At 50.0% G+C, this 25130-nt stretch overlaps 1 protein-coding gene across 3 annotated transcripts in view; it reads left to right on the forward strand.

Moving 5' to 3' along the window:
- Window positions 1–25130, forward strand: part of RPTOR (regulatory associated protein of MTOR complex 1) — a 340143-nt gene that overhangs the window by 156069 nt on the left and 158944 nt on the right. For all 3 annotated transcript variants that reach the window (XM_027624605.2, XM_027624606.2, XM_027624607.2), the window contains 2 exons: window positions 673–819; window positions 13383–13558. In XM_027624605.2, coding sequence (XP_027480406.1) covers window positions 673–819; window positions 13383–13558 — 323 coding nt within the window. The remainder of the gene's footprint in view (window positions 1–672; window positions 820–13382; window positions 13559–25130) is intronic.

Genomic DNA, 25130 nt, shown 5'->3' on the forward strand with positions numbered 1-25130 from the left:
AAAAATATTGCACTCAGTGGATTCATGTTAATAAGTTTCTGTTCTGTGGTTTGAAAAAATCAGAGTGCTAAATCCACTTGCATCCTTTAAGTGTGATTTCCAAGTCATCTGGAGGATTAAGTGCTTACGGGTATCTCTGAAATAGAAGGTACAATGGGGAAAACATGCAAATTTGAGCCTAGGCAGCTCCTCAGAGCATTTCCCTGGTAAGTGAGGTGCATGGCACATTCTAGAAGCACAGACAAGTCACAGAGGAAGATGGCGAGCAGGGAAAGGGGCACGTGTACGTCCTTTAGGTGTGTAAGAGGAGGCCGTGGTTCAGTTCCCAGGGGTGGGAGAGGAAGGTAAATGATGAAGCCCTGCTGGTAGGACACGTGGAGGGAAATCCCGCTGTGGGCAGGGGCCCATGTTTCCAGGAGATAGCCAGCCGCCGAACCCGGCGGCGACCTGGAGTTTCCGGGGCCGCCATCCGGCACTCACAGGTCTGGGTACAGCAGCACGCAGGCACACGGCGGGGGCTTAGTTTGCTGTGATTGACCGCACGTACAAGCGGTGACTCAGCCCTCCATGCCGCCTGGCCCAGCGTGTCGTCCCTTCCTTGTTGTGCAGGCGCTGGTTGGTGGTCCTGTCCAGGAGGCGTAAGTCATGTGTGCAATGTGTTTTGTTTTCCAGAACTACACTCAGTACATCCCTCTGTCCATATATGACCTGCAGACGTGGATGGGCAGCCCATCGATATTCGTCTACGACTGCTCCAACGCTGGCTTGATCGTCAAGTCCTTCAAACAGTTTGCCCTGCAGAGGGAGCAGGAACTGGAGGTGAGGCCCCCGCCCCAGGACTGCTGCTGAGTTTCCCATTTCCTCCTGGTGGGGGGGCGGGGGGGCAACTCCCTTCACTAGCTCAGCGCTCTCGGGGCGCCGTGGTGGATTCGGTGACAAGGAACTGGAGAGGCGCTCAGCATGAGCCTCGGGCTGCATTTTTACATCTCATTTTACTCTCTGTCACTTTTAGTCTAAACATTAATTAAGTGGTAACATTAACAGTGTTGATTTGCGCTCCAGTGGTCTCTGCCTCTGAGATAAATGTTAAAGTAAAGCCGACACATCGATTTTAGGAGGAACGGACCCATATCTGGGCATAGCCATAAATTCTGCATCTTTGTTATTGTCCCCGTGATGTGCGTGTGCACTCGCGCGTGTGTGTGTTAAAAACACCCCACTGAGCTAAATACAGAAAACGAACTCAAACATTTGCCATCAGTCACTTCTGTTTGAGGAGCTGGAGAGCCAGTGCCGCGTTCTGCTCACGAAGAGACATTTCACTCGGTTGTTTTAGTTAATATTTGATGTTTGAAGCAAACAGTGAATTCTGAAGAGAAATTGTAGAGGCATTTTCAATTAAGACACCTCCATCCTGTGGTCTGCGCAAAAGCGTGGAATAAAATATTCTGCAGCCTCGAAGGGATCATGAATTCCGATTGGTGGCAGTGCAGGAAATTCTCAATTCCGGAACAAAAATGGTCCTGAGTACATGTTTTCTCAAGCCTTTTTGGGTCTATTCAATTTTAATGTATTGTGCTTTTCATGTTTCATCAGAGGATGTGGATGAAATAATCAGCAATAAAATTTGGAATTCTATGTGGTAGAATGTAAAATTAACATGTCATACAGTTTAATAATTTATATTTATAAATGAGGTCCCTGTGCAGAACATGGCATAAGAGTGACTGATAAATATGGTGCCCTTTATCCTTGGAAACGGGGCCCAGCTCCATGAGGCATGATTTTTGCATTCTGTAACAAGAGAAGGGGAAGACCACGTTTGTGTCATCCAATTATTACCATGCTTTTAGGCTTTTCATCCACGTTTACCCAAGGGACAGGTTATCTAATGAGCACTAAAGACTCAGAGCACCTAGAAGTGATTTGCTTTTTCTCACATTCAAGTAATAAATACTGCAAAAAAGGTTTTTCTTTTTACATTTAGAATATGTAAATGAAATGCCAAAGAATGCTGCCTGATTTTCATCCCAATTCATGAGCTTCAGGGTGGTAAAGGAAAAACAGTACATCTGCCTCCGCGGATCACAGCGAGGTGGACGTGGCCTCTCCCCTCGCGGCCCGAGGAAGGCGGGAGCTTCCCCAGGCATGGGCCTGAGCACTGACTTCCCCACACGCAATCTGTTCTGATTAAAGACATGGGGAAGTTAAGTAGAGTTTTGGAGGTAAAGAGACATGTTACAAGGTAGTTTTAAGTCCCGTTTGTTGTATGTGTTGGTGAATTCTCCAGGGCAGTTGAAGGGGGTGGCCACTAACTACCCCTCCCGCCTCCCCACGGCCATTTAGTTGTACTTACTGGTTTTGGCCTCTGTGTACTTTGTAGCCTTTGCAAATCTAAATAATACTTTTCTGTGTATTTCTAGGTTCATCAGTAGTCAGTGACATCTTTCAGTTTTTAGGCTTCTTACTCTGACTTCTGTGGCTATCTTCTGTTCCCTGATTGAGTCCCCGTGCTTGGTGTGTTGGCTGATTCTAAAACGTGACAAACGTCACAACCATGTGAACATCACTCATTGCGCGGCTGAATTGGGTGCTTTGGTTTACCATTTTATAACGGTTTTTATTTCTTTGATTTTCCTGGAGACTTCCTCTTTTCTTCTTAGATCTCTCACATTTCCTGGGATCGCATCGCATGTCAGAACATGTCCCTCCTGGAGTGTGTTCCTCACCAGCTCCCTGCTGCTCGTTCAGGTGGCTGTGGTGATGGCGCCTCCCAAAGCTGCCGTCCTGGGCTCTCCCTTCAGTGCCAGACCCCAGACCCCAGACCCCACCTCTGCCTCTTCCTTGGTTTTCTCCTTCGTTCTACTAGGGCAGACCCTCAGGTCACAACCTAAGGAAGGGTGCGTGGGGGTAATCTTTCTCAGCCCTTCGCCGACTGCATCTGGATGCTTCCAGCGGGAAGGAATGGAGCAGCTCACTGCCGGTTTCTAAACCCAGAGTGGTGTGTCTTTGTCAGGAAGGTCTGTGAGGCACGCCATGTGGTCATTCACTGTTCCTCCGGGCCTGGGCCACTCCCACCCTCTGCTCTGGTGCCCATGGCTGGTGGTGTTCTCTCCTGCCATGTGCAGCATGCCTGTGTGTGAGGCAAGAAGAGGTGGTGCCTGGGTGGTACTGGCACATCTGCCTCTCCCTCTGACAGCCAAGCGGACTTCCTGTCGTATGCATGGCTGGCCCTGGGTGACTTGGCCCCCGCCGTGGTCGGGATGGCGGCAGGGAATGGCATGGGGCACAAGTATTGGACGACCTGGTGGTGAGTGTCTGTAGCCTTGTGGTGTGTGTGCAAGGCCTACAAGGCACGTGGATGGCAAGTGGGGGGCCTGGGCGTGGTGCTGGCTGTGGTGGTGGGCATAGTAACACCCCTTGTTCTCCAGAGACACACTGGGCTGAGCAGTGTGCCAGCAAGCCGCGGTCCTGAACACAGTCTTCCTAGGACTGGGACTGGTGCTCGGGCCGTTTCTAGGTGGCAAGCGGGGAGCGGGGAGCATGTCTTCTCTGCACCAGGACGGTTCCTGTACCGCTCGGTCCACCATTCTGCAACCTCCTCTCCTTGGTGCTCTGCAAGGTTCTTCTCATGATGCCTCCAAGCCAGTCCCATGTCCACCCTCTGTCCTCTGCTCACTGTTGTCCGGTCCATGGCTGCTGGCTCACATGGTGCCCCCAGCTCGCAGAGATCTGTTGCGTGGACCCTTGTTTTCATAGTGATGAGCAGACTCGATCCTGCAGTGCTCCTGAATCCACAGTGATAGAACCACCCTGCTTCCCATGGGCATTCCTGTGTATGAACTGATATGTGACATCATCACATATCCATCACAGTGACTACATTTTATGTCACAGAGTTAAACGAAGTAATTCTGACAAAAGAGAACTAACTGCAGACTCTTCATGTCTCTTAAGAATGTGTTAAATGTGCATTCTGTAGAACTGTAGACTCCGGTCCTGACAGCACATCGTGAGGCTGCCCGTGGACCTCACCGCCGAGTCCGCGGTCTGCTTCAGGGTCCTGTTCGTGCTGTGGCGCCCATGGGTGATGCCCGACACCACAGGCTGGTTCCCAGCGTGCCGGCAGAGAGGCGTGTGTCGTGACCACCATTCTCCACGAGGAGTCTGTGTGTGCGTGGATGTGCGATGTTCTCCCAGCACTTGCTGTGGGGACGCAGGGCGCTGCTGCTGGGGGCGCTTGGGGCCCATCCAGCCCCACAGCGCTCCGGCACAGCTACTTCGCACCCCCACCGCGTCCGCCTGCAGAACGGTCACCCGTAGGCGGTGGAGAAACGAGAGGTCGGTTATGCGATAGCTGTGTTCATGTGCTGCTGTAGGGTTTAAATGATGCTAATTTGTGTCATTTGGCATCCCCCTCTCTCCTGCGTTACGTCCATTTCCCCAAGTACTAACTCTTCTCTTAGGTTTACGTGGATTGTTCTCTTTTATCTGGGAGGCATGTGATGACTCTGCTCTGTCTCCCATGTTGAAGACTGAAGAGATGCCCCTGTGTATTCACGGGCAGGAATTCTCAGCCAGGGAAGTGGCTGAGGGGCTGGCTGACTGCGGGCGTAGTCGCCATGCAGGGCTGTTACTTTCCTGGGGTGCCAGCTGCCTCACTAGCCGCCCTGCTTTGCCCCAGATGCATCAGTAACTCTTTAGCAAAGAAAACCCGAGTACTTTCCAGGGAGGAGTGGCAAGGGTGGCGGCAGGACACCTGGTTCCAGGCACGCAGGTGAGCAGTGGGCTATACGATGACAGGTGTTCAGGTGACTCCGGTCTTCCAGCCACGCCACTCCAGGTTGTGGCCAGTGATCCCCCTTCACCTCTTGCTTCTCTGTACGTGTTCTGGACAGTTTCCTGCACTCCTTTTAATAAAGGCTGACCACATCCACCCCTCTGTAACTTATACTTTCTGTACAAATTCATAACAGCAAAGGTTTTCAAAACTAATAGTGATAAGAAATGTATAATGTACTTGACATTCTCATACACACAAAACAAAAGAGAGTTTCATTTGTTAATTTAAGAAGAAATGCTACCATTTCCACTGTTTATAGGAGTGTGTGGTTTAATCTAAAAAATACAACACAAGCACCTTTAATTGGGATCCAGCAGTGGCCGGCTGGGGAGAAGAAAGCCATCCTTTATGGAAGGAAAGGGTCCAGTGGGGCAGGCTGGTCTGCGGGAGGCTCTGGGGGGCTGCCGTGCTGACCAGAAAGTAGAACGGCTCGTGGAAAAGCCGTGGTGAGAAGCAGCCTCCAGGGCATCGGGACTGTCCCTGCAAGTGGGCACCAGAGATGGAGCTATGGGGGAGGGAAGGTGGTGTCAGGGGAGGCATGGAGTAGAGCTGGGCTCCCCATGCCAGGGCCACGGCTACCGCACGTCTTAGCTGATGGGTACCGCTTCCCTTTACTTGTGCCGCATGTTCTGTTTGCAGAGCATTTTACGTTTAATCCCTTCGTCTCTGTAATGGAAAGAGCCTGACCAGCCCCCGAACTCTGCTGGGCTGAGTGCCCTCCTGTCGGTCGTAGGGGACACTGAGGTCTCCTCCGTCAGCTCCAGTTATGCCAGTAACCTGACGGCTCAGGGAGAAAGAGGAGTGATTTCTCTGCGTGGTGAGTTTTGGAGCCCTCAAGGCTGATGGTTTGTGTGGACCCACAGGCGAGCAGTGTGTGTCATAGTTGCTCACCTTTTGGGGTGCAACTGCCCCTCTGTTTCCTTTGCAAACACTTCCCGGGGTCTGCATGCGTCCTCAGCGGACCGCACGTGGTGGGGTGTTACACGGGTAATTTTGACAATTAGGTGTATGTTGTCTTGCGGTATCTCTTCTACGGGTGTTGTCGGCTGTAATTTAGATCTGCCATGTGAACCTGTCAAGGACGCCTCATTTGAGGTAGATGTTCAGGAAATATTTACAGCTGTGGTCTCCTAAGTAAATTCACATCTGAATAAACTACCTTTACTTGCCTTCTTTTGATATGTCCATGATTCATCGAATATGTTTGGTCTCTGATTGGGATTGACTTCCATGAAATGTAAAAAGAAACAAAAAATGATTAATCCAGATTCATGAATATACTATACTATTTGCAGCCATCATAAAACTGGGAGCTTCTCTGAAGGTAAATCTAGAGTTTAATCGTTTTATCTAATTTCATCTGTTTTAAAACATGCCAGGAATTGCTCGGTATTCTGGAGCATCAATCCCGGCCAGAGCCCTGGGCTGTGGTTCCAGCGCCTCTGCCCGGCCCGTTTGTTTTCACAGGGGGTTTCCCTGCCACCTGCCCAGCCCAGAGCCGGAGGACACTGAGGTGATGGCTGACACGCTCTCTTGCAAAGATCTCAGCAGCACAGAGCAGCGGAGCCTCGGGGGCAGCCGTCTTTCCGGCTGCATGAGGCGGGTGAACACGGAGCCATGCTGGAGAAGGTGGGAGGCTGCCAGCCCTCGGCGGGGCGGGGGTCAGCACACAGCTGCTGTCTGTGCACACAGCTCAGAGGCCAGGAAGAAGCAGAAGGCATGTGCACTGCACAAGAGTAAATGAAGCTGGCTCTTATTAGAGACAAAACAGTCTATGTTGGAATGTCAGTCCTAAGGATCTAAGTGACACTTACTGAACACTGCCCCCAGCGGCAAGTGTCCATGGAGCATTCATCGACATACAGCCTGTCCTGGGTCATAAAGCAGGCCTCAACAAATACGAGATAATTGAAGTCACAGAGTATGTTCTTTAACCATAGTAGAATCAACTAGAAGTCAGAGATAAAAAGACAACACAAAACTGTCAGGGAAAAATTAACAACACGTAAATCGTGAGTCAGAAGTTCCTACCTGCCTTAGTCCATTTGGGCTACTATAACAGAACAGCACAGACGGGGGCTTATGAGTGACAGAAGTGCACTTCTCACAGCTCTGGAGGCTGGAGCCCGAGATGAAGGCCTTCTCTGCTGGAGCCCTCTCCCTGTGTCCTCGCATGGTGGAAGGGGCTTCTCTGACACAGGCACGGGCCCCAGAGCCCACCTTCCAATACCATCACTCTGGGGGGGGCTCACACTTTCAGGCCACAGCACTACCTCGGGAAGCTACAAAAGGAGAACCAGATGACCCCAGAATGACCAGAAGAAAGACCAAAGTGGCTCTAAGAGCAGAAATCGCTAGGATTGAAAACAGAGAAAGAGAACACCCATGAAGCAGAAAGCTGCTTCTCAGGAATCCTCAATAGCATGGACCGACACCCAGGGGAGGAGGGAAGAATCCAGATCCTGCAAACCATTAAAAGAAGAAGAAGGGAATACGCTGGATACCTTCCTCCTTAGGCATTTGACAGCTTCCAAAAATGGACCAGTTCCTCCAGAACCACAAACTGCCAAACCCCCAACCAGGATGAAGTAGATAATGTGAATAGTCCAATAGTCACTAAGGAAATTGAATTTGTAATTTAATAGTTCCTGAAAAGGAAGTCTTCAGGCCCATGTGGTTTCACTGGAGAACTGCACCAAACATCTAAAGAAGCATTCACACCAGGTATGCACAAAGTTCATCCAGAAGATGGAAAGGGGAGGGCATTTTGTCACCCTGCTGTCGAAAGGGACACACAGGACAAAGGAAAAAATAAAACACCGCAAACCACTCTCTCACACACTTAGACGCAGAAATTCTCACACAAATAAGAGCAGATCAGTTCTAGCGAGATCTCTGAAAGGAATTATACTTGATGACTGAGTGGGATTCTTCCAGCTGTACAAGTCTGGCTTAGTAGGTAAATCAATGAATGGGATCCTCCCACCAACAGACTGGAGAAGGAAGACTGTGTGATCAAATCAGTTGATAGAAAAAAAGCATTTGACAAAATCCAGCACACTTTCAGAACAATTCCTCTCAGCAAACCAGGGAAAGGGGGACCTTCTTCAGCTGGACCAAGAGCATCTCTGAAGAGCCTACTGCCATCCCCATACTTATGGTGGGAGACTGCGATCAAGAAGCGCGGCGGGGCTGTCTACCGTTCTTATTGCACACAGTGCTGGCAGTCCTGGCCCGCACCAGACGGCGGGAGAAGGACATCATCCCTCGCCAGGGAGACGAGATCAAAACCACAGTGTGAGGCACGCTTCACGCGCACCAAGATGGCTAAAATAAAAACGATGGGCGGATTCTCAGTGCTGGCAAGGACGTGGTGGACTCGGAGCCCTCATGTGCTGGCGGGAATGTGAGGTGGTGCGGCCACTTGGGAAACAGCCTACCAGCTCCTCACCCATTAGAGCCGCTGTGCGACCTGGTGATTCCACCCCTGGCTTGTACCCAAGAGAACTGAAAACATATGTTCACACAAAAACGTGCGCACACGTGTTCATAGCAGCACTACTCACAAAGCCAAAAAGTGGAAATTCTCTTCTTGAAGTACAAGGCTGCAGAATTCCTCGGTGCCTCCTTTCCTTTCCTTGGTGGCCGTGTAGGAGTCACTGGGGGTAGAATTTGGTTGCAGGCTTGAACTACATCCTCACTGAGGAATAGAATGATTCTAGAGCACGTTAACAACTGTTCAGTTGCTAATAGCTAAAAGGCTTCACGCAGTCTGTGGTCCATTTGAGTGAGCTCTGCGGGTGATCCTGACAATCCTGCTACAAACGGACTCTTTTCTGCCCTTTGACAGGCAGCTCTGAGGGCTCCCAGGCATCAGGGAGGCCTTCATCCAACAAGAGTGACTCCTGCCCTCCTGGACAGCAGGTCGTCCCCACGGGGACCACGGGGACCACGGGGGTGTTAAATTGCTACTTAGTATTTGATAGAAACTTACATAAGGTATTTATGAGAAATTACTGCTGCTTTTAGTACAGTGTCTGTCACACGATAGAGGCTGCATCACTCTCTGGAAGGAGCTGGGTCAGCAGTAGACGGAGTCCTTTACGGATCTCGGTCTCTCTGCACTTTGCAAGATGTCCACAGTAAGCAGACATTGTTGAGTTGAGCACAGAAGCTGCTAGAACCCGAATTATTACCAAGTAGATGTTATTCTCACAGATGCACCTGTTAAAGGCCCCTGAAGTTATAGAGGTGTCTCGTGCATGTGTATGTCCGTGGGAAAAAGAAGCAGCAAGATGTTGGAGTTTTGTCGAGAAAAGAGACGCAGGCATGCCCCCGGCAGCCCCAGTCGCAGTGCGTCTGAGGTGAGTGCTTCCTGGCCCTCACCAGCTCCGCGTGACCCACACGTGTGGGACACGTAGCAGATGTCTCTGTTGGATCTGCTTGCTGTGTATCACATCTCCAGAGTTTTCTGGACCCTTCCCAAATCCTCCAGAAGGCTCTAGTGAGTTTTGAAACTGGAAATTGTTTCCTGTGTTTGAGTCTCTAGATTCCCTGGGAGAAACCCCCTTGGGTGAAGGTGCGTGTCCGGGATGCCCTTCAGGGTGTGTGGTGGCTCCCAGCTGGTGCTGTTCATGTCTGTGCCTGGGCGGCTTTTCAGAGTTGTCTGATTTGCTGGTGATTACCATACGTGCAGGCTGTTTCCAAAGAGTAAGTTCAATGAAAAGGTCAATATCTTAGATGAATACAAAACCAAAACAATGTGTGGGAAATAACTCATTCATTAAGATAGGTGTTTGCCTTCCTAGGTTAGCCTGAAAAACAGTGATTCATTGGTGGAATCCTTTGCCCTGGATGTCATTGTTTATAACGTTACCAGCATAATGATCCTTAAAGCCGAGTTTTCGTGTTCCTTCTGTGTGCCTGGCGCCGTGATGGGAGGAAGAGACTGTGACCGAACGCCTCCCACTGAACGGGTGATGCCCGGTCACTGCAGATCATCTCTCCTGTTTATGCGACGGCATTCTGCGAGGGGCTTGTGGAGTCGTCGGGCTTTCTGTCAATGCCGATTTTGAATTGGGAAATTTAATTTCTAGTGGACATATTGGGAATAAAGATGTTTTTCCATGTACCTGTCATTTCCTCCTTAGGCAGCCACAGAGTACCTCCTGTGCCCAGGACTTGGGGGACTTTGGGGGCTTTGGGCCAAGTGCTGGTGAAGCCCAGGGTGCAGACAGCATAGCCTCGCCACCTGACAGTGCCCGGGAGCACCGCCCGTGGACCAGACAGGACAGACTTCTGCACGGCCGGGGGCGGGGCTCGTCAAACCCACTGAGCTCCGCCATGTTGGCCGGCGTGCGAACCACCCGCCTCTGTACCTCCCTGCGGGCCGTGCACAGCACATGGGTGCTCCAGGCCTCGGGGGCGTGAGATTTCAGACACTCAGTGAAGACACAAGGGTAGAAGAGCCACAGTGTCCGTGCTTGTGGCTGGAGGGCCTGCTGTTCCGTTCTCAGCTCCGTCAAAGAGGTAGCTTAACACAGAAGCAAATCATAAACCAGAAGGTTCAAACTAGGGGACCTCCAGGATTCCTGCTGTGAAAGTAGACATCTCTCTGAAAAGGAAAATAAGAATGTGGAATCTACTTTGTACATAATGGCCGTATCCCCCCCGAAGTCAACCCTGTTTGCGCCTCTCCGTGTGGGCGCTGACACTCCTGAAAGCCTGCCGCCCACCAGCGATTCCCACCAGACTCCATGGAGGTTTGCCAGGACTGCCCGAGCCTGGCAGCCCGGTTCTGGAGCCAGGGAGGGGGCACTCGCAGTCAGTGCCAAGGCCAGAGCATCCCCCCCATCCCTGCCCTGGCCCTCTGACACACTGCCGGCCTCCCGATGTTGCTGTGTGACTCAGGCCTGATGGGCCACAAACCCACCTGGTGCGGAAGATCTCAGGCCCAGATGACTCGGGAGCTCATTCACTCTACCCACGTCCTTCTGGGTGGGGCCGTCACAGCAGCTCTGGGAGCCAGTCTCCTGGGGAGCAGGTGCTTGGCCGGCTGTCTGCGCTGGGAGCGGGTCGTGGCTGGAGAGGATTTGGGATGTGACTCTGCCGTCTATTTCCTCTCTGCTTTATTATCTATTGTAAAGGAGAGCGAGTGTGTGGGTGGGAGGGCAGAGAGAATTTTTTTTTAATTCAATTTAATTTTTAAGGAAGATTTTATTTATTTGACAGGGAGCACAAGTAGGCAGAGAGGCAGGCAGAGGGAGGGGGAGATCCCCACTGAGTACAGAGCCTGACATGGGGCTCGATCTCGCGATCCTGAGATCACAATCTGAGCTGAAACCAAGAGCTGAAACCTGAGCCACCCAGGTGCCCCCGTTGGCCTTAAAAACCCAGTCTCTGGTGAGGGCTGCACAATGTGAATGTACCCAGTGCCACCGAACCATACACTCAAAATGGTTAAAATGGTAAACTTCATGTTATCTGTTTTTTACCACCATTAAAAAAACCCATTACTCAAAAAGTTGTATTTTTTATTAAAAGTTTAATTTTTTTATTATTAAGTATAGTAGTATTTGGTATTCTGGGCATAATGCTCTTGGTGCAGAATGGGTCATTAATAAAGCTACAGCCTTTACTACTTTCTATTTGAGAAGTTTGAGGTGAAGAATAAGGTTTGATCAGCAGCGTGGTGACACCTCACGTCAGCACCAGTGTGCCGCACACGAGCTAGGGGCCTGGTCGGCAGAGCCTGCAGAGCGCCCACCCGTGTCCGGGCTGGGGTTTCAGCAGTGTCCAGAGGGGCTGATGCAGCCCGGAACCTGGAGCAGCCTCATACTTGTGTGACCCCGGCGCCGACCGAGGGACGAGTCGCACACGCCATTCCCTGGGGGCTCTGCTTCCTCGTCGCGAAATGTCTCTAAGAATGGAAATAAAACTTACCTTACAGGGCTGTTTTCAAAACACGTGAAATAGTAACAGGGAAAGAGCTCAGAGAAATGTCGACAACTGTGCAGACAGAGGGCTGGTCCGTGAGGGGCAGACGCAGAGAGTCATGCCCAGCCCAGTCCAGGCAGGACGCAGAGCCGTGGCTGGCGATGACTAGCCACGGTCCCTCCTGTTCCTTGTGGAGCTGCGACGGTCCACAGGGGGAGGAACGAGTCCTGCCCCTCTGGCGCTTGTAACCCAGGGAACCCCTCCGCTTGCCCGCGCTCTCGAACCTCACTGTGCTGGGGCCTCGGGCCTCGTGGCTGCGGGCGCGACGACCGGGCACCAGGGGAGGGGTGCCATCACCATGCTGCTCTCGTGGGGGTGGGGGCCGCCTGCGTTCGGGCCACGGCAAAGAGTACTCCTTCCAGGCAGCTCGTGGCTGTTTGTGGGTGCATGGGCTCCGAGGTCCCGGACGTTGTGTGGACCCCGCACAACCAGCATTGTTTGGGGTTTGATTTTCTTCATGTTAGTGACCTGTGACCTTGTCGCCTCATCCCACAGGCAGCTGACGGGCGGGAAGCGTGAAGCTCCTCTGGCCGCCGTGCAGTGTTGTCCGCTCGCCCTCTGCTGCCCCCGTGCCTTCCCCAGCTCCCGGGGAGGTCCGCCGGCCGCCTTGCCACGGAAGCCCTTCCCTGGGGAGCTCGTGGCAGAGGACCGGAGGACCAGATTGCTGCACAAGTGCAGCACGGGCCGCCTGTGTCACAGGGGAGGGGCCCCAGGCCGTGTGCTGGCAGAAGTGGTTCGATTGTCTGAGGGTCCCAGATTTTGATGAATTCTCTTTTTCACGAGGCTGCCCCTCAGTCCACAGTAACTTGCGTGGCGCCTTTCATCCTACGACGTGTGTGTGCTCCAGGCTTCACTTCTGGGGCCCGTACCGACCAAAGTCTCAGTGGAGGAAACGCCAAGCAAGTATTACCATCCCTGCTTCAAAGGGAAATTAAATTCTGTGTCAAAACAAGACGAAACAGAAGAGCCCCCTCCCTGGTTACAGAGTTAACACACACTTGTTAGCAGGACATTTTGAGACGTGAGGTGAAGCTAGGAGAACATGGAACCAGCCGGTCGGCCGCGGGGCACTGAGCCCTCTGTGTTTGCAGCCTCCCTGCCGTGGGCGCACCCATGCTCAGACTCTGCCGTCTGCTATTCGGTGGTGGTGGGGTTCACTTTCTGTACCCTGAACATCATCCCTTGTCAGTAAACACACCAAAATAAGTGATGCTGGGTTAAAGACTGGATTTTAAAATAAACGCTAAGACACCATGCGAGACTCGGAGGGAAATACACGTGAATGTTGGGATAATCACAGCATAAGGAGGGACCTTAACATGGAAAACCGTAGAGTGAACTTATTTCCCAGAGCCCCACCTGGTGCTGTCAGTGGAGGGACCTTGGTAACGAGCGTGAGGCTGCGTGCTGTGGGTAGGCACGCCACAGCGGCCTCTCCGGGGCTGCCTTGTGAGTCTTTCCTTCGGGACCACGTTGCCAGCTGACAACGTGTAGTTGTCCACAACCACTAAGCCACTCTTTCCCTTAATGTTCTCCCCTGCAGGTCGCTGCCATTAACCCAAACCACCCGCTCGCGCAGATGCCCCTGCCCCCGTCCATGAAGAACTGCATTCAGCTGGCAGCCTGTGAGGCCAACGAGCTCCTGCCCATGATCCCCGACCTCCCGGCTGACCTGTTCACGTCATGCCTCACCACCCCCATCAAAATTGCCCTGCGCTGGTAAGTGGCTGCTGCCGTGACCTGGGCTTCCTCCCGGGGACCCAAGGGACGCAGATCCCGGGGAGGTACCTGGGTTTTACAGACGCGAGTGACGGGCATAAACTCAGCCTCCTGAGGCGCAGGCTTTACTCACAGAGAATTAAAGAAGTGTTCTCCTTCTTCGGTGAGTGGCGCGTGTGGGTTGTTGCTTTGTGATTCCCAAGAGCACTCTGTCCATGCCGGTCAGCTGTGGGAGTGTCCTAGCAGCAGCACTGGTCATTCTGGAACACGGGCTGTCGTGACAGGGAGTGCTGTTTGATCCCTGGCAGTACACCGAATCACAATCCTTTCCTGCTGCGCTCTTTGTCGCAGTCCGTGTTCTTGAGAACATGACCGAGGACATGGGTGGGACACTCCAAACTGTAGAACCTGCATCAAAGACCCTGTGTCACTGACAGGACCCACCATGGAACATGTGGGCTCTGGCCTCCAAATCAGGTTTCTGCCGCCGACCACCCTGCCGCTCCTTTATTCCACCCTTTTTCGTTTTATGTTTTGCTGAGAAGCTTCCGTGCAGCAGGTGTTGTGCAGCTGGGAGACAGCAGAGGCCCAGGAGGCGCAGGGGAAGCACACAAATGGGTGCTGTGGCCTGCGCTCTTGGGGCGCTTTCCAGGGCTTTCTGCCAGGAGACGCACAGACCCCTGTTCCTTCTCACAAGTCCAGAGAAGCAGCGAAACACGTGTGGACCCTGGGGGCTGTTAGCGCAATGACTGGGCCCGAGCTGTTCGATTGGACTTGCTCCTTGGCCTCTGTAGCAATGTTCCCCATCAGCCTAGCGCCCCCGGGGTGAGAGATTCATGGTGCTGGGCTGGCTGAGCAGCACCCCTCTGCCACCCCCCACCCTTGCCCCCAAATCCCAGGGAGAGCCTCCTGTAGGGTGACTTACCCCTGAGCAGTGAGTGGGGAGGGGGAGCTGTCCACAGGGGCCAGCAAAGGGGTGACCCACCATGCCCCTCAGCGGCCCGGGCTTATCCCTCAGCTGACATGGACCAGCACCTGCCTACGGACGTTCTCCACCGCACCCCGAGAAGCAGAAATCAACAGCACGGGGCACAGCCAACACGGACAAAAGCTGCCAAACGTCCACCAGCAAGCCCGTGCACGTGATGGGGAAATGAAGGAAGACGCAGGAGGAGAGGGCAGACTGCGAAGCCAGAATATAAAAACGTGCCCAGTGGAGACCTAGGAAGAAGGAACACGGGATGGGATTCATGGTAGGGGAAGGCGGCTACAGCCTGGGTCGGCTGGAAGGAGACATTGAGGAGCTTGGGGCGGCAGCCGGGAGGGACAGAGAACAGGCCAGAAGGGCAGGCGGCGCAGAGAGAGATGGATGCTCCCACGTGCAGGGACAGGTTGGCAGAGGTGCTGCTCCCTGAGGGTGACACGGCCACACGTTCCCGGGACATGGGGAAGAGGCGGAAACTCAGGTGCCAGCCGCCAGGAGGATACTCGGGCTCTACCCGTCATCCCCCTCCCTGCGGTTGCAGCTCTTTGAATGTGGGCCTTCACTTATGAGGCGGTTTGTGAGGTTTTCTTTGTAACTGTCTGCACTGCTTGGTGGCTGCCAGGAAAGCTGATAGGTCCCTGTGACACGGCCGCAGGAAGTTCTCTGGTCCGGATGATTCAGGAGTCCATTCATTCCATTCAGTGTCCAAAACAGACTTTACTGAATCCCACAGTGCACTTCAAACCTACACAGAGCACTGTAGGAGATGCAGAGAAGCGCCTTGCCCTCACAGATTTAGAGTCTAGCTGAGGAGACAAGCTGTGGCCTGAAAATTAATGATGTACGTGAGGCAGAGGACATCTGAGTGTCGCAGGCAGCTCGGGGTCAGGACTGAACGCATGCCCGCACCAGGGGCTCTCGTGTTCCCAGACACGCAGACACTCTGAGGGCCAACGGGATGCACGGAGGAGATGCAGCCCGACGGGGTGGCTGTCGCTGCGGGTGACACGCGTGTCTGAGAAGAGTGAACACGTGCGTCAGCCTGATCACATAGGAAGGTGTGGGGAGGGCTGTAGATCAGGGCTGGACCATGTCGGATGTGGGTGCTTTGAACGCTGAGCCATGGACCTGGACTTGGAGGACTAGCAGGGAGAGTCCAGTTGGTGTTTCTGTGGGAATGTGACTTAGTAAGAATAGTGCTATAGGGAGATGATCCATGGAATGACGGGGAGGCTGGGCCACACTCAGGCCTTTCCACAGCCCAATCCGGTCCCGATTCAGTCCCAGTCTGGTCCCAATCTGGTCAAAGACGGCAGCAGGAAGGTAGGACTCTGGGCAGGAGCCCCTGCAGATGTACCTTGGAATCTCGTGGGGAGCAGGCCTTGTTTCCACTCATTTTCCTGCCCCTTGCTTCAGGATTTCCTGCCCTTCCTGCTTCTGTGCCCCCCACCTCTGGAATGATGCTACGGGCCAGGTGTGCTCAGGGCCTCTGCCTCCCCCACACCCTCCCGGGCTAGGGCTGATTTGATGGGACTCTCACAGGGCACTTGTGCAGGTTTTTTGGGCAGGTGGTGGAGATGCAGGAAGGGAGGGAGGAGAGAAGGCACGAGGAGCCTGGAAGGGAATCTGTACCCACCCCCACCCCCCGCCCCATCCTTGCCCCCCAGCACACCTGCCGCCAGTACAGTGAGCAGATGTTCCTCGCCTGTGTCTCCAGCACACTCTTTTCCATCTTGGTCAGGAAGGACTTGACGTTCACTAGGGAAGCTGCTGTCACTCAGACACCCATCGACCCACGCACAGTCTCGAGTGGGTCCCTGCCCTCTGACCGGGCTGTGGGCTCTCACCCTACCACGACATGATGCATTATCTCAGGAGTGACCTGAGATCCTTTTTGGAGTTAGGATATGATTAAAACTTGTAAAAGTAAGTGTTTAGTAGGAAGCACTATGATAAACAACTCAAACTCACATGTCCACCATCAGATGGATGTTGGAATCAGTAGGTCACAGCTGCATGGGATGGTCATCAGATGACCACTGTCTGGAACAACAAAGCGCTGTTCCAGGTGGGAGGACCTCTTACAGTGAACCACTCTGTGCCACACCGAGGAGTTAAAATTAGATTGAACAGAACTGTCCTTATGATGGCGATAAACCATAATCGTCGGAAGCCTCGTCAAGTGAAATGGACGCTTGTCTGTAACAGCCGAGTTAAAAACCACCAGCTTTTTTTGAATGGAGAAAGGAAAAGTTTAGTAGGTAGAACTCATTTATATTGTTAGGGCTAAAGTTTTGTTTTCTCATGTAAAAAGTCACTATTTTCCGGGTGCCTAGGTGGCTCAGTCGTTAAGCATCTGCCTTCGGCTCAGGTCATGATCCCAGGGTCCTGGGATTGAGCCCTACATCAGGCTCCCTGCCCTGCGGGAAGCCTGCTTCTCCCTCTCCCACTCCCCCTGCTTTGTTCCCTCTCTCACTGTGTCTTTCTCTGTCAAATAAATAAATAAAGTCTTAAAAAAAAAATAGTCACTACTTTCCACCTTAAAGTAGAATATGCATTCTTTGTAGAAATTAACTACAAAGCAAATAGAAGAAAAGATTATTCAAGATTTTATCATCTTTAACACAATCAGTGTTAACTTTTTGGTGTATTGCCTGTCAATCTTTTTCTCTATGCACGTACATTTCTGCATTGATGTAATGAGACTGCATTTGCAGTTACTTTTACTTACTCTTTGGTGTTAAAATAAATTTATCCTAGACCGTTAGGCAACTCTTAGTAAACATCATTTGTAATGATTGCATAAGATCTCACTGCATTGATGTTTTGTGTTTTATTTTAACCAAAGCCTAGGACTTTAGGATTTAGGATTTTGGTAAATAAAGAGAGAAGAGTTCAGAGAAACTAGGATGGGGGTCTGCCAACCTCTTCTGTAAAGGGCCAGATAGTAAGTTGTTTAGGCTCCATGGGCCCGAGGGTCCCAACTGCGCTGATGCAGCATGGAAAGCTGTAGGCAGTATGTACACAGATGAATGGGGCTCTGTTGCAATAAAACTTTATTTGTGAAAACAGGCAGCAGGTCCTACCTTGCCAACTTGTACTTTAGAAAATGGAACCAGGATCTTACCTGCAGACGACTGTTGTACTCATCCACTGGTCAGGAAATAACCTAAAAACAGGCCTCCTTCCCCTGTCCTTCCTCCTGATGTAAATAAGAGGATGGCTTTTAGCGACACTGCACTCAGTACAGCCAGGCGCAGTTGTGGAGAATAGTGTATGCTTTATACACGTACGATAGTCTTGCTTTCTACGTACGAGATGTGTGTGTGTTCATATCTGGTGGTAAGCATATTTATGAATCTTATTTAATGATGAAGTAGTTGTTGGAAAATGTTGTTTTCTGATTTTCTCTTCATGTTTTGCTTCAGTCTTTCTTGTTTTCAGAAACAGATAATTTCAGTAATTCTGAAATGAGCAAGTACATTGTTCCCTAAAGAAGTGATTACCTTGCTCACCGTGTGTATCAGTGTGCTCACCGTGTGTATCAGTGTAGTATAAGGGTCTAAAATATATGTTTTCTTGGCTTTTTCTACTTCTTGGATTGGTGACAATGCCATTTTAAATTTATCATGGGTATATTTGTGTGCTACTGAAAATTATAACTCAGTGCTACTTAATTTGCAGTGGGACTTGCTATAAAAGAGATTGATGCCTTATTGTACTGGGTAGCATGGAATCGTATTGCTTATTAAAGAAAATGATAGACATTATTTTGGATTGAATAGAGGTCAAGAAACTTGTTTCCTTCCTTTCAATTAAGTTGAAGAATTTCAAGGAGTTTAAATGTTAATGACGCAGGATGAATGTAGATTTGTCCACATGGGAAGTCTTGCCCTCATGTTTGCCAGCGAGAGAGGCAAAGGAGAGAGGTAGTCCCCAGATGGGCAGGCAGAACCCGCACCATTGTCAGGCGTCTGCTCAGGTTTGAATCCTGGCCCTACCATTTCTAGCCGTGCAGCTTCCTGTCCTCGTTCTGAAGGCAGGACCAGAGATGCCCCTGCCCTCCAGGCTCGCCGTACGGGCTGAATGAGTTGATTTGTGCGGTGGCACTGATGATGCCCAGTACATGCTAGCTGCTCTTATTACCATGATGGTAACATTTCAGCCAAATTGAAGAACAAGTCAGGACAGTCGTGATGACTCATCAGAGAAGAGAGGGCTGAAACCTTAACCCTGGACCGGGGAAAAGCCAAAGAGAAGGGGCGCCCCACTATGACCTTTCTCATCGCACTGTTTGTGAGATAAACTAACTGAAGCTTCAGTGCTAGGGCATCATGGGTAAAATATCAGGTAAGCAGCAGGTAGAATTGGTGAACGAGGTTTATATATATATATACACACACCCATAACTGATCGCAAAGTCATAATCATATTTATAGATTAATTTGAAAAATCTAAATTATATGGTCTTTATAAGAACAGAAAAAGAAAAACACATTAAACTATAAATAGAAGAAATTTTTTTTAAGAAGGCGAAAATAAACAGAAAATGCACCAGAAAAATCTAGAAACCCATGAAATAGATGTTAATTTTTGAAAAGTTCAATAAAATTGTTTAAATTCTCTTTGGCATGGTCAAGACCAGAAAGGAGACACAGATTACCTATATCAGAATTAAAAACAGGGGCATCACTACAGACCCCACAAGCATTAAAAGGGTTGTAAGGGAATCCTTTTAAGTATAAAGGACTTCATTCCAATAAATTGTACATCTTAGATGAAATGGGTAAATTCTGTGAAAGACACAAATTACCAAATCTGGCATAAGAGGAAAAAGAAAATCTGGAGAGTTTATATCATAAACTGAATTAAGTTAAAAGCCTCACAAAGAAAACTCCAGGCCCAGATATTGTTACTAATGAATTCTCAAATGTTACACAACCTCTTTCAGAAAATAGAGGAAGGGGGATCATTTTCTATCCCATTCTGGAGGCTCACTTTCCCCAAACATCAGAGTCAGACCAAGAATGTGCCAGTGGGGGAAAAAAAGAACATATAAGCCAGGATTCCTCATTAACACAGAGACAAAAATCCCTAACAAAATGTTAGCAAACGAAGTCTGTGAATATATAGAAAGGATAAAGTGTCAGAATCAAGCAAGGTTTATCTTAGGAATGGAAGGTTTGTTTAACAGGTACAAATCAATACACTCAGTTCATTATAATGTACTCAGTATTATGAATGTATATTCACTCTCCTTTTCCAGAATAAAAGAGAAAAACCATATGATCATCTCAATTGATGTGTAAAAAACATTTGACAAAATTTGACACCCATTCATGACAAACCAATTCAGAAACTAGGAATGGAAGTGAACATTCCCAAGCTCCTACAAGGCATGTAGGAAAAGCGTGTGGCTAACATTGTAGTTAATGGTGAAAGGTTAAGCGTTTTCCCCGGAAGGTTGGAAACAAGACTAAAACGTTCACTCTCACCATCACTGTTCAGTATTGTACCAGAAGTTCTTGTTGGTGCAGTAAAGCTAGAAGAAAATAAAAGGGTGTGCAGATTGGCAAAGAAATAAAAGAAATGTCCATGCTTATTCATGGACAACATGGTTGTCTATATAGAAAATCATGAGAAGTCTACAAAAACATTTATGGAACTAGTAATTTATTGTAGCAAGGTTCTAAGGTATGAGATTGATACCCCCACATCAGTTGCATTTCTATATGGTAATGACAGTTGGAATTTGAAATTTGAAAATATGATTTGCTGTGGCATCAGGATTCTGAAATACGTGGGATGAATGTAAGAAAATATGTGCTAGGCCTGTGCACACGACACAGAAAATCGCGGAGAAAGAGGCACATGCGCAGAGAAGGACACTGTACTTAGAGAGTGAAACACTCAGTATTTTAAATCTACCCAACTTGGTCTACAGATCCAGTTCAATCCCAGTCAGGATCCTAGTTTTGTTTTTTTTTTAAAGATTTTATTTTTATTTATTTGACAGAGAGAGACACAGCGAGAGAGGGAACACCAGCAGGGGGAGTGGGAGAGGGAGAAGCGGGCTTCCCGCGGAGCAGGGAGCCCGATGTGGGACTTGATCCCAGGACCCTGGGACCATGACCTGAGCCGAAGGCAGCCGCTTAACTGACTGAGCCACCCAGGCGCCCCAGAATCCTAGTTTTTAATCCTATTTTTAAGAAGAAATTGACAAGTTGATTTTAAATTCTATATAGAAATGCAAAGGGTATTAGCCGAAACAATTTCGAAAAAGAGGCACATTGGTCTATTTCAAGATTTAATATAAAGTTGCAGTAATCACACCTTGTAGTATTGGCATGAGGACGGCCATAGAAATCCGTGGAACGGAATACAGAGTGCAGACGTAGACCCATATGTGTGTGCCCAGTTGATTTTGGACAGAGGTGCCAAGGTAATCTGATGGAGAAAGGACAGTCTTTTTAACAAATGCTGTTGGCTGTTCATTCAAGAGAAACAAAAACCCTCACCCTTATTTTATACTCTATAGAAAAATTAACTTCTGACCTTATACAAGTTAAAACTTGTAGATGAAAACATAAGAGAAATCGTTGATAATTTTTTAAACATGACCCAAATAACACAAACCATTAAAAACATGGATCAGTTGAAGTTCATCAAAATTAAAAACTTCTGTTTCATAGACACTGTTAAGCCACCTCATTGAAAAGATTTACAGTATGTGTGTCTGACAAAGACCTGTACAGAGAATATAGAAAGACCTTAGAAAAGTCAAGAAGACAACCCAAATTTTAAATAAATGGCCAAATGATTAGAATAGATGCTTTACAAAGAAGACACATGCATGGCTGATAGACACATGAAAGATGTGCAGTGTGTTGTGGAGAATGTGGACCATTCGAAGCTTCTCATACATTGCCAACGGGAAAGCATAATAGTACAACCATTTCAGAGATCTGTCTGGCCATTTCCAGTGATGTTGAATATGGCCTGTCACTTCCACACCTATGTATTTACCTGAGGGAAGAAAAACCTCTCTCCACAGAAGGATGTGCACGTGAATGTTCCTAGCAGCTCTGTTGATGATATCCTGCACCTGAAACAACCCAGATGTCCATCAGCAGGTGAACGGATAATCAGATTGTTCTCCGTCCACACAACAAATGACCTCTTACCAATAAAAAGGAACAAGCTGTTCATAACAGCATGGGGTTACACATGTTACACACTGGGTGGACGGCCCTTTGTGAAATGCCTGCGCTTTAAAATCATGTCTCCTTTTGTTTCTCTTAAGTATCAGCTGACCATATTAAAGTGCTGCCCCAAGGCTCAGCATCAGCAATAATGCTAAAAGCTAAGAAATAATGTTTATAGAGTTATTGCCTAGATGACCTATTAGACCAAATTTCAGGCACATGAGGCCTTTGGAAAATCAGCTCATTTCCCTAAGTAAAGTATTTTCTTAAATAAATTTTTTTTAAGGGTAGTTTGCCTTTCTAATGTTGGTTCATGTTGGAGCTTATTTAACTTGTAGTAATTTACCGTTGGCTCACATCCTCTCTTCTCCAGTGTTTATCTGGAGGATAAAGCAACCCGCTGCCTTCTGCATGCCTCAGAGGCAGGCAGCATTGTCTGTGCTGGGCGTTGTCACTTCCAAACCTGCAGGGATGAGTAAAGTCCCACCACTCAGTGAGAAGGTAGACACAGCGTTCTGAGCAGACGATCCTGTGCGTGTCATAGGCTCGAACCCATGTTTGGGTGATGGGGAACAGGCCAGCGTGGCAGAGCCCCTGAAGTCTGAGTGTATCTAACAAGAGAACCAGGGAACGCATTATCTCAGACGGGATCTTGCCGGCAGTTTAGTGAATCTAAGAGTCTTGTGAGAGTTTGAATGCATCAGTATGTAGTGTGGATGGAAGACGCAGGGTAACAGGCATGAACAGAATATGTTTTTAACATAACAGGAATGTTCAGAAGAGAATAAAGATGATGTGCAGTTCATTCACGGTGGGGCTCTCACAGCCACTGAGTTATGAACATAATTCCAGGACGTCAGCGTTGGCTGAAATGATACTCATAAAATAACGTCTGCCCCCGCCAGCCCCACTCCCCACCCCTCCCAGTCCTCCTGATTGTCCTCGGCCAGTGGGAAGAAAGCCGTTTGTCCTCTGAAGTTTGGATACCATCATCACCGTGTTCCAAATTAGTTTTAATCCCTTTCTGAAATCCTACTTGCAGAGCAACTGAATTACATCACGTTTGATAAAACAATGACTTGTTAACTATTTATTTGCCTTTGTGTATCTTCTTACTCAACTTCTGGGCATTTTAATGGTGCTTTGTCTTCTTATCTGATTTGTGTGCCTAAGTATGCACACGCCTCCCTGTGTAATCAGTAATACAAAGCCACATTGCTTCCAAAAGCGTTAACACACACAGCTGCATATTTTATAGTGGACATTCATGACCCTTACAGACACGAAACACCAAACATTTGACTGGTTTACTTTGAAAACCATTTCTTTCTCTCTCTCCCTTTTTTTTTTTTTTTTTGTGCTAAGATAGGATTGATGGTCCCTCCTGAATGAAGCTTCTTTTGAATTCCAGAGTCACATGACCCTGTGCAACCAATGCAGATGGCAGCGTGGTGGCCCACATTGTTTACAAATGGGGTCATTGCAGCCACGGGATGTCAGCCTCTTTGGTTTTCTTGCTCCTTGTCATTTGTGCCCCTAATGTTTACATACTTGGTGTGGAAGCGTTTAAACCAGAGGCAGAGGCCATGTCAAGTCACCGTGAGGTGTTTGGTGCTGTCAGCCGGTCGTTGGAACAGCATAATGTTTGCTTAATCTGCGGTTGTAATAACAGCTTCTTTGGAATGCCTGTTCTGTTCCAGGTAGCCTTAGAAGGACTTGCATTATAAAGATTTGTGAGACAGAGTCCCTGTCCTCTAGGGAGACACACACCCTTACCAGGCTGTTCCTGGAACAGAGAAGACAGCAACCCGCTTCCTTCTGCATGCCTCAGAGGCAGGCAGCATCGTCTGTGCTGGGCATTGTCACTTCCAAACCTGCAGGGATGAGTAGTCCCACCACTCAGTGAGAAGGTGGACACAGCGTTCTGAGCAGACGATCCTGTGCGTGTCGTAGGCTCGAACCCATGTTTGGGTGATGCGGAGCAGGCCAGTGTGGCAGAGCCCCTGAAGTCTGAGGGAAGGGTTGGTGACTGTGAACTAAGAAAGAGGGTGAGGTCCACGAACATGAAGCTCAGGAGCTGGTCTTGTTCTGGAGGCATCTGCTCTGTGATGACAGATGTGGTGGTGGTCCGGGGTCTAGTCTCCAGAGCCAGGAATGTGCGGCCTGACTCAGAAGACAAGCACGTACATCCGCAATAGCAGGGCCCAGATCCTGGGAATGTGCATGGGTGCTTGGGCACAGGGCAGCCCCCGCAGTGTGGACACGACTCAGAGTGGCCATGACCCGAGTGGGCTCCCAGCTGGCCCTCCGCAGCCCCACCCACAGTCAGTGGAGGGCACAGAGTTTGCAGGTGTGACTGCTAAGGCTTTCCCAGTCATTCTGATGCCCTCCTCTCGTTAGAAGCTAGGGAACAGCCGCATTGTACAAACAGGCCTTGGTGGGATGGGGCATTAGACAGGGGAGGTCTGCGCGCCTCGGAGGAGGTAGGGCGAGGCCTTGGCTGCAGCTCTTAGCTAAGTCTGGAGGAGGGAAAGGGAGGGTGCTGGGTCATCCAAAGGTCGTCTGTGGGTCGTGGGAGTTTTCTGTTTGGGGCACGAGAGGCTGTGCAGGTGAGTATGATGGGAGGAAGGGGAGGTTTCTGCAGGGAGCGGGAGCGGGGGTCAGCTGGATTCAGTACCACGGTGTAGATGGGCTGGGATGACTGGCAGGGAGAACAGGAGTGGAGAAGAGGGTGGGAGCACATCCTGTGGGCAGGGTGGAGGAGCCGTCCGAGACCAGGGAGAGTGGGCCCCATGGCCTAAGTGCCCGAGAGGCCACTGCACTTGACAGGGAGTTACCGGTCACCTGTGCTGGTTCTAGAGGGGCTGTTGGAGCCGCCATCAGAATGCGGCAGGTCGGCTTGAGACCAGACAAGGCTGCTTTAATGGAAGTCGAGTGGAAACGGGGGAGAGCAGACGTGAGATTGAAGGAAGGGGTTGTGAGGTTGGTTCGGTGTTTTGGATGCACTTGTAGGGGAAGGTGGCTATCTTGTAGGGGTGTGCGTTAGCACACAGCTCTAGGGCCTTGGGAGCTGGGCATGTGCCTTCCTCAGAGGGCATAGCAAGCCTGGACGGACGCAGGGGCAGCGCTGTGGGGCCCTGGCGCTGGCCTGGGAAGCAGGTGCTCTGCTGAGGTGGGCGTGGGGCCCTCGGGGAGGGGCTGGGCAGCAGTGAGGGTCTGCCTGCACTTGGAAGCCGCTCGGCCAAGTCACACACTTCATGGTGGTGATGCACAAGTAGAGTTAAGAACCAGAACAAACAAAACCCAGGTGTTGGGGTCACTCTGTGGGTGATGGTCTGTCAGAGGAGAACGTTGTGGATTTGGGGGATGGTGTGGTTGGAAG

The sequence above is a fragment of the Zalophus californianus genome, chromosome 16, assembly GCF_009762305.2.
Source record: "Zalophus californianus isolate mZalCal1 chromosome 16, mZalCal1.pri.v2, whole genome shotgun sequence".
In the NCBI taxonomy this organism is placed as follows: Eukaryota; Metazoa; Chordata; class Mammalia; order Carnivora; family Otariidae; genus Zalophus; species Zalophus californianus.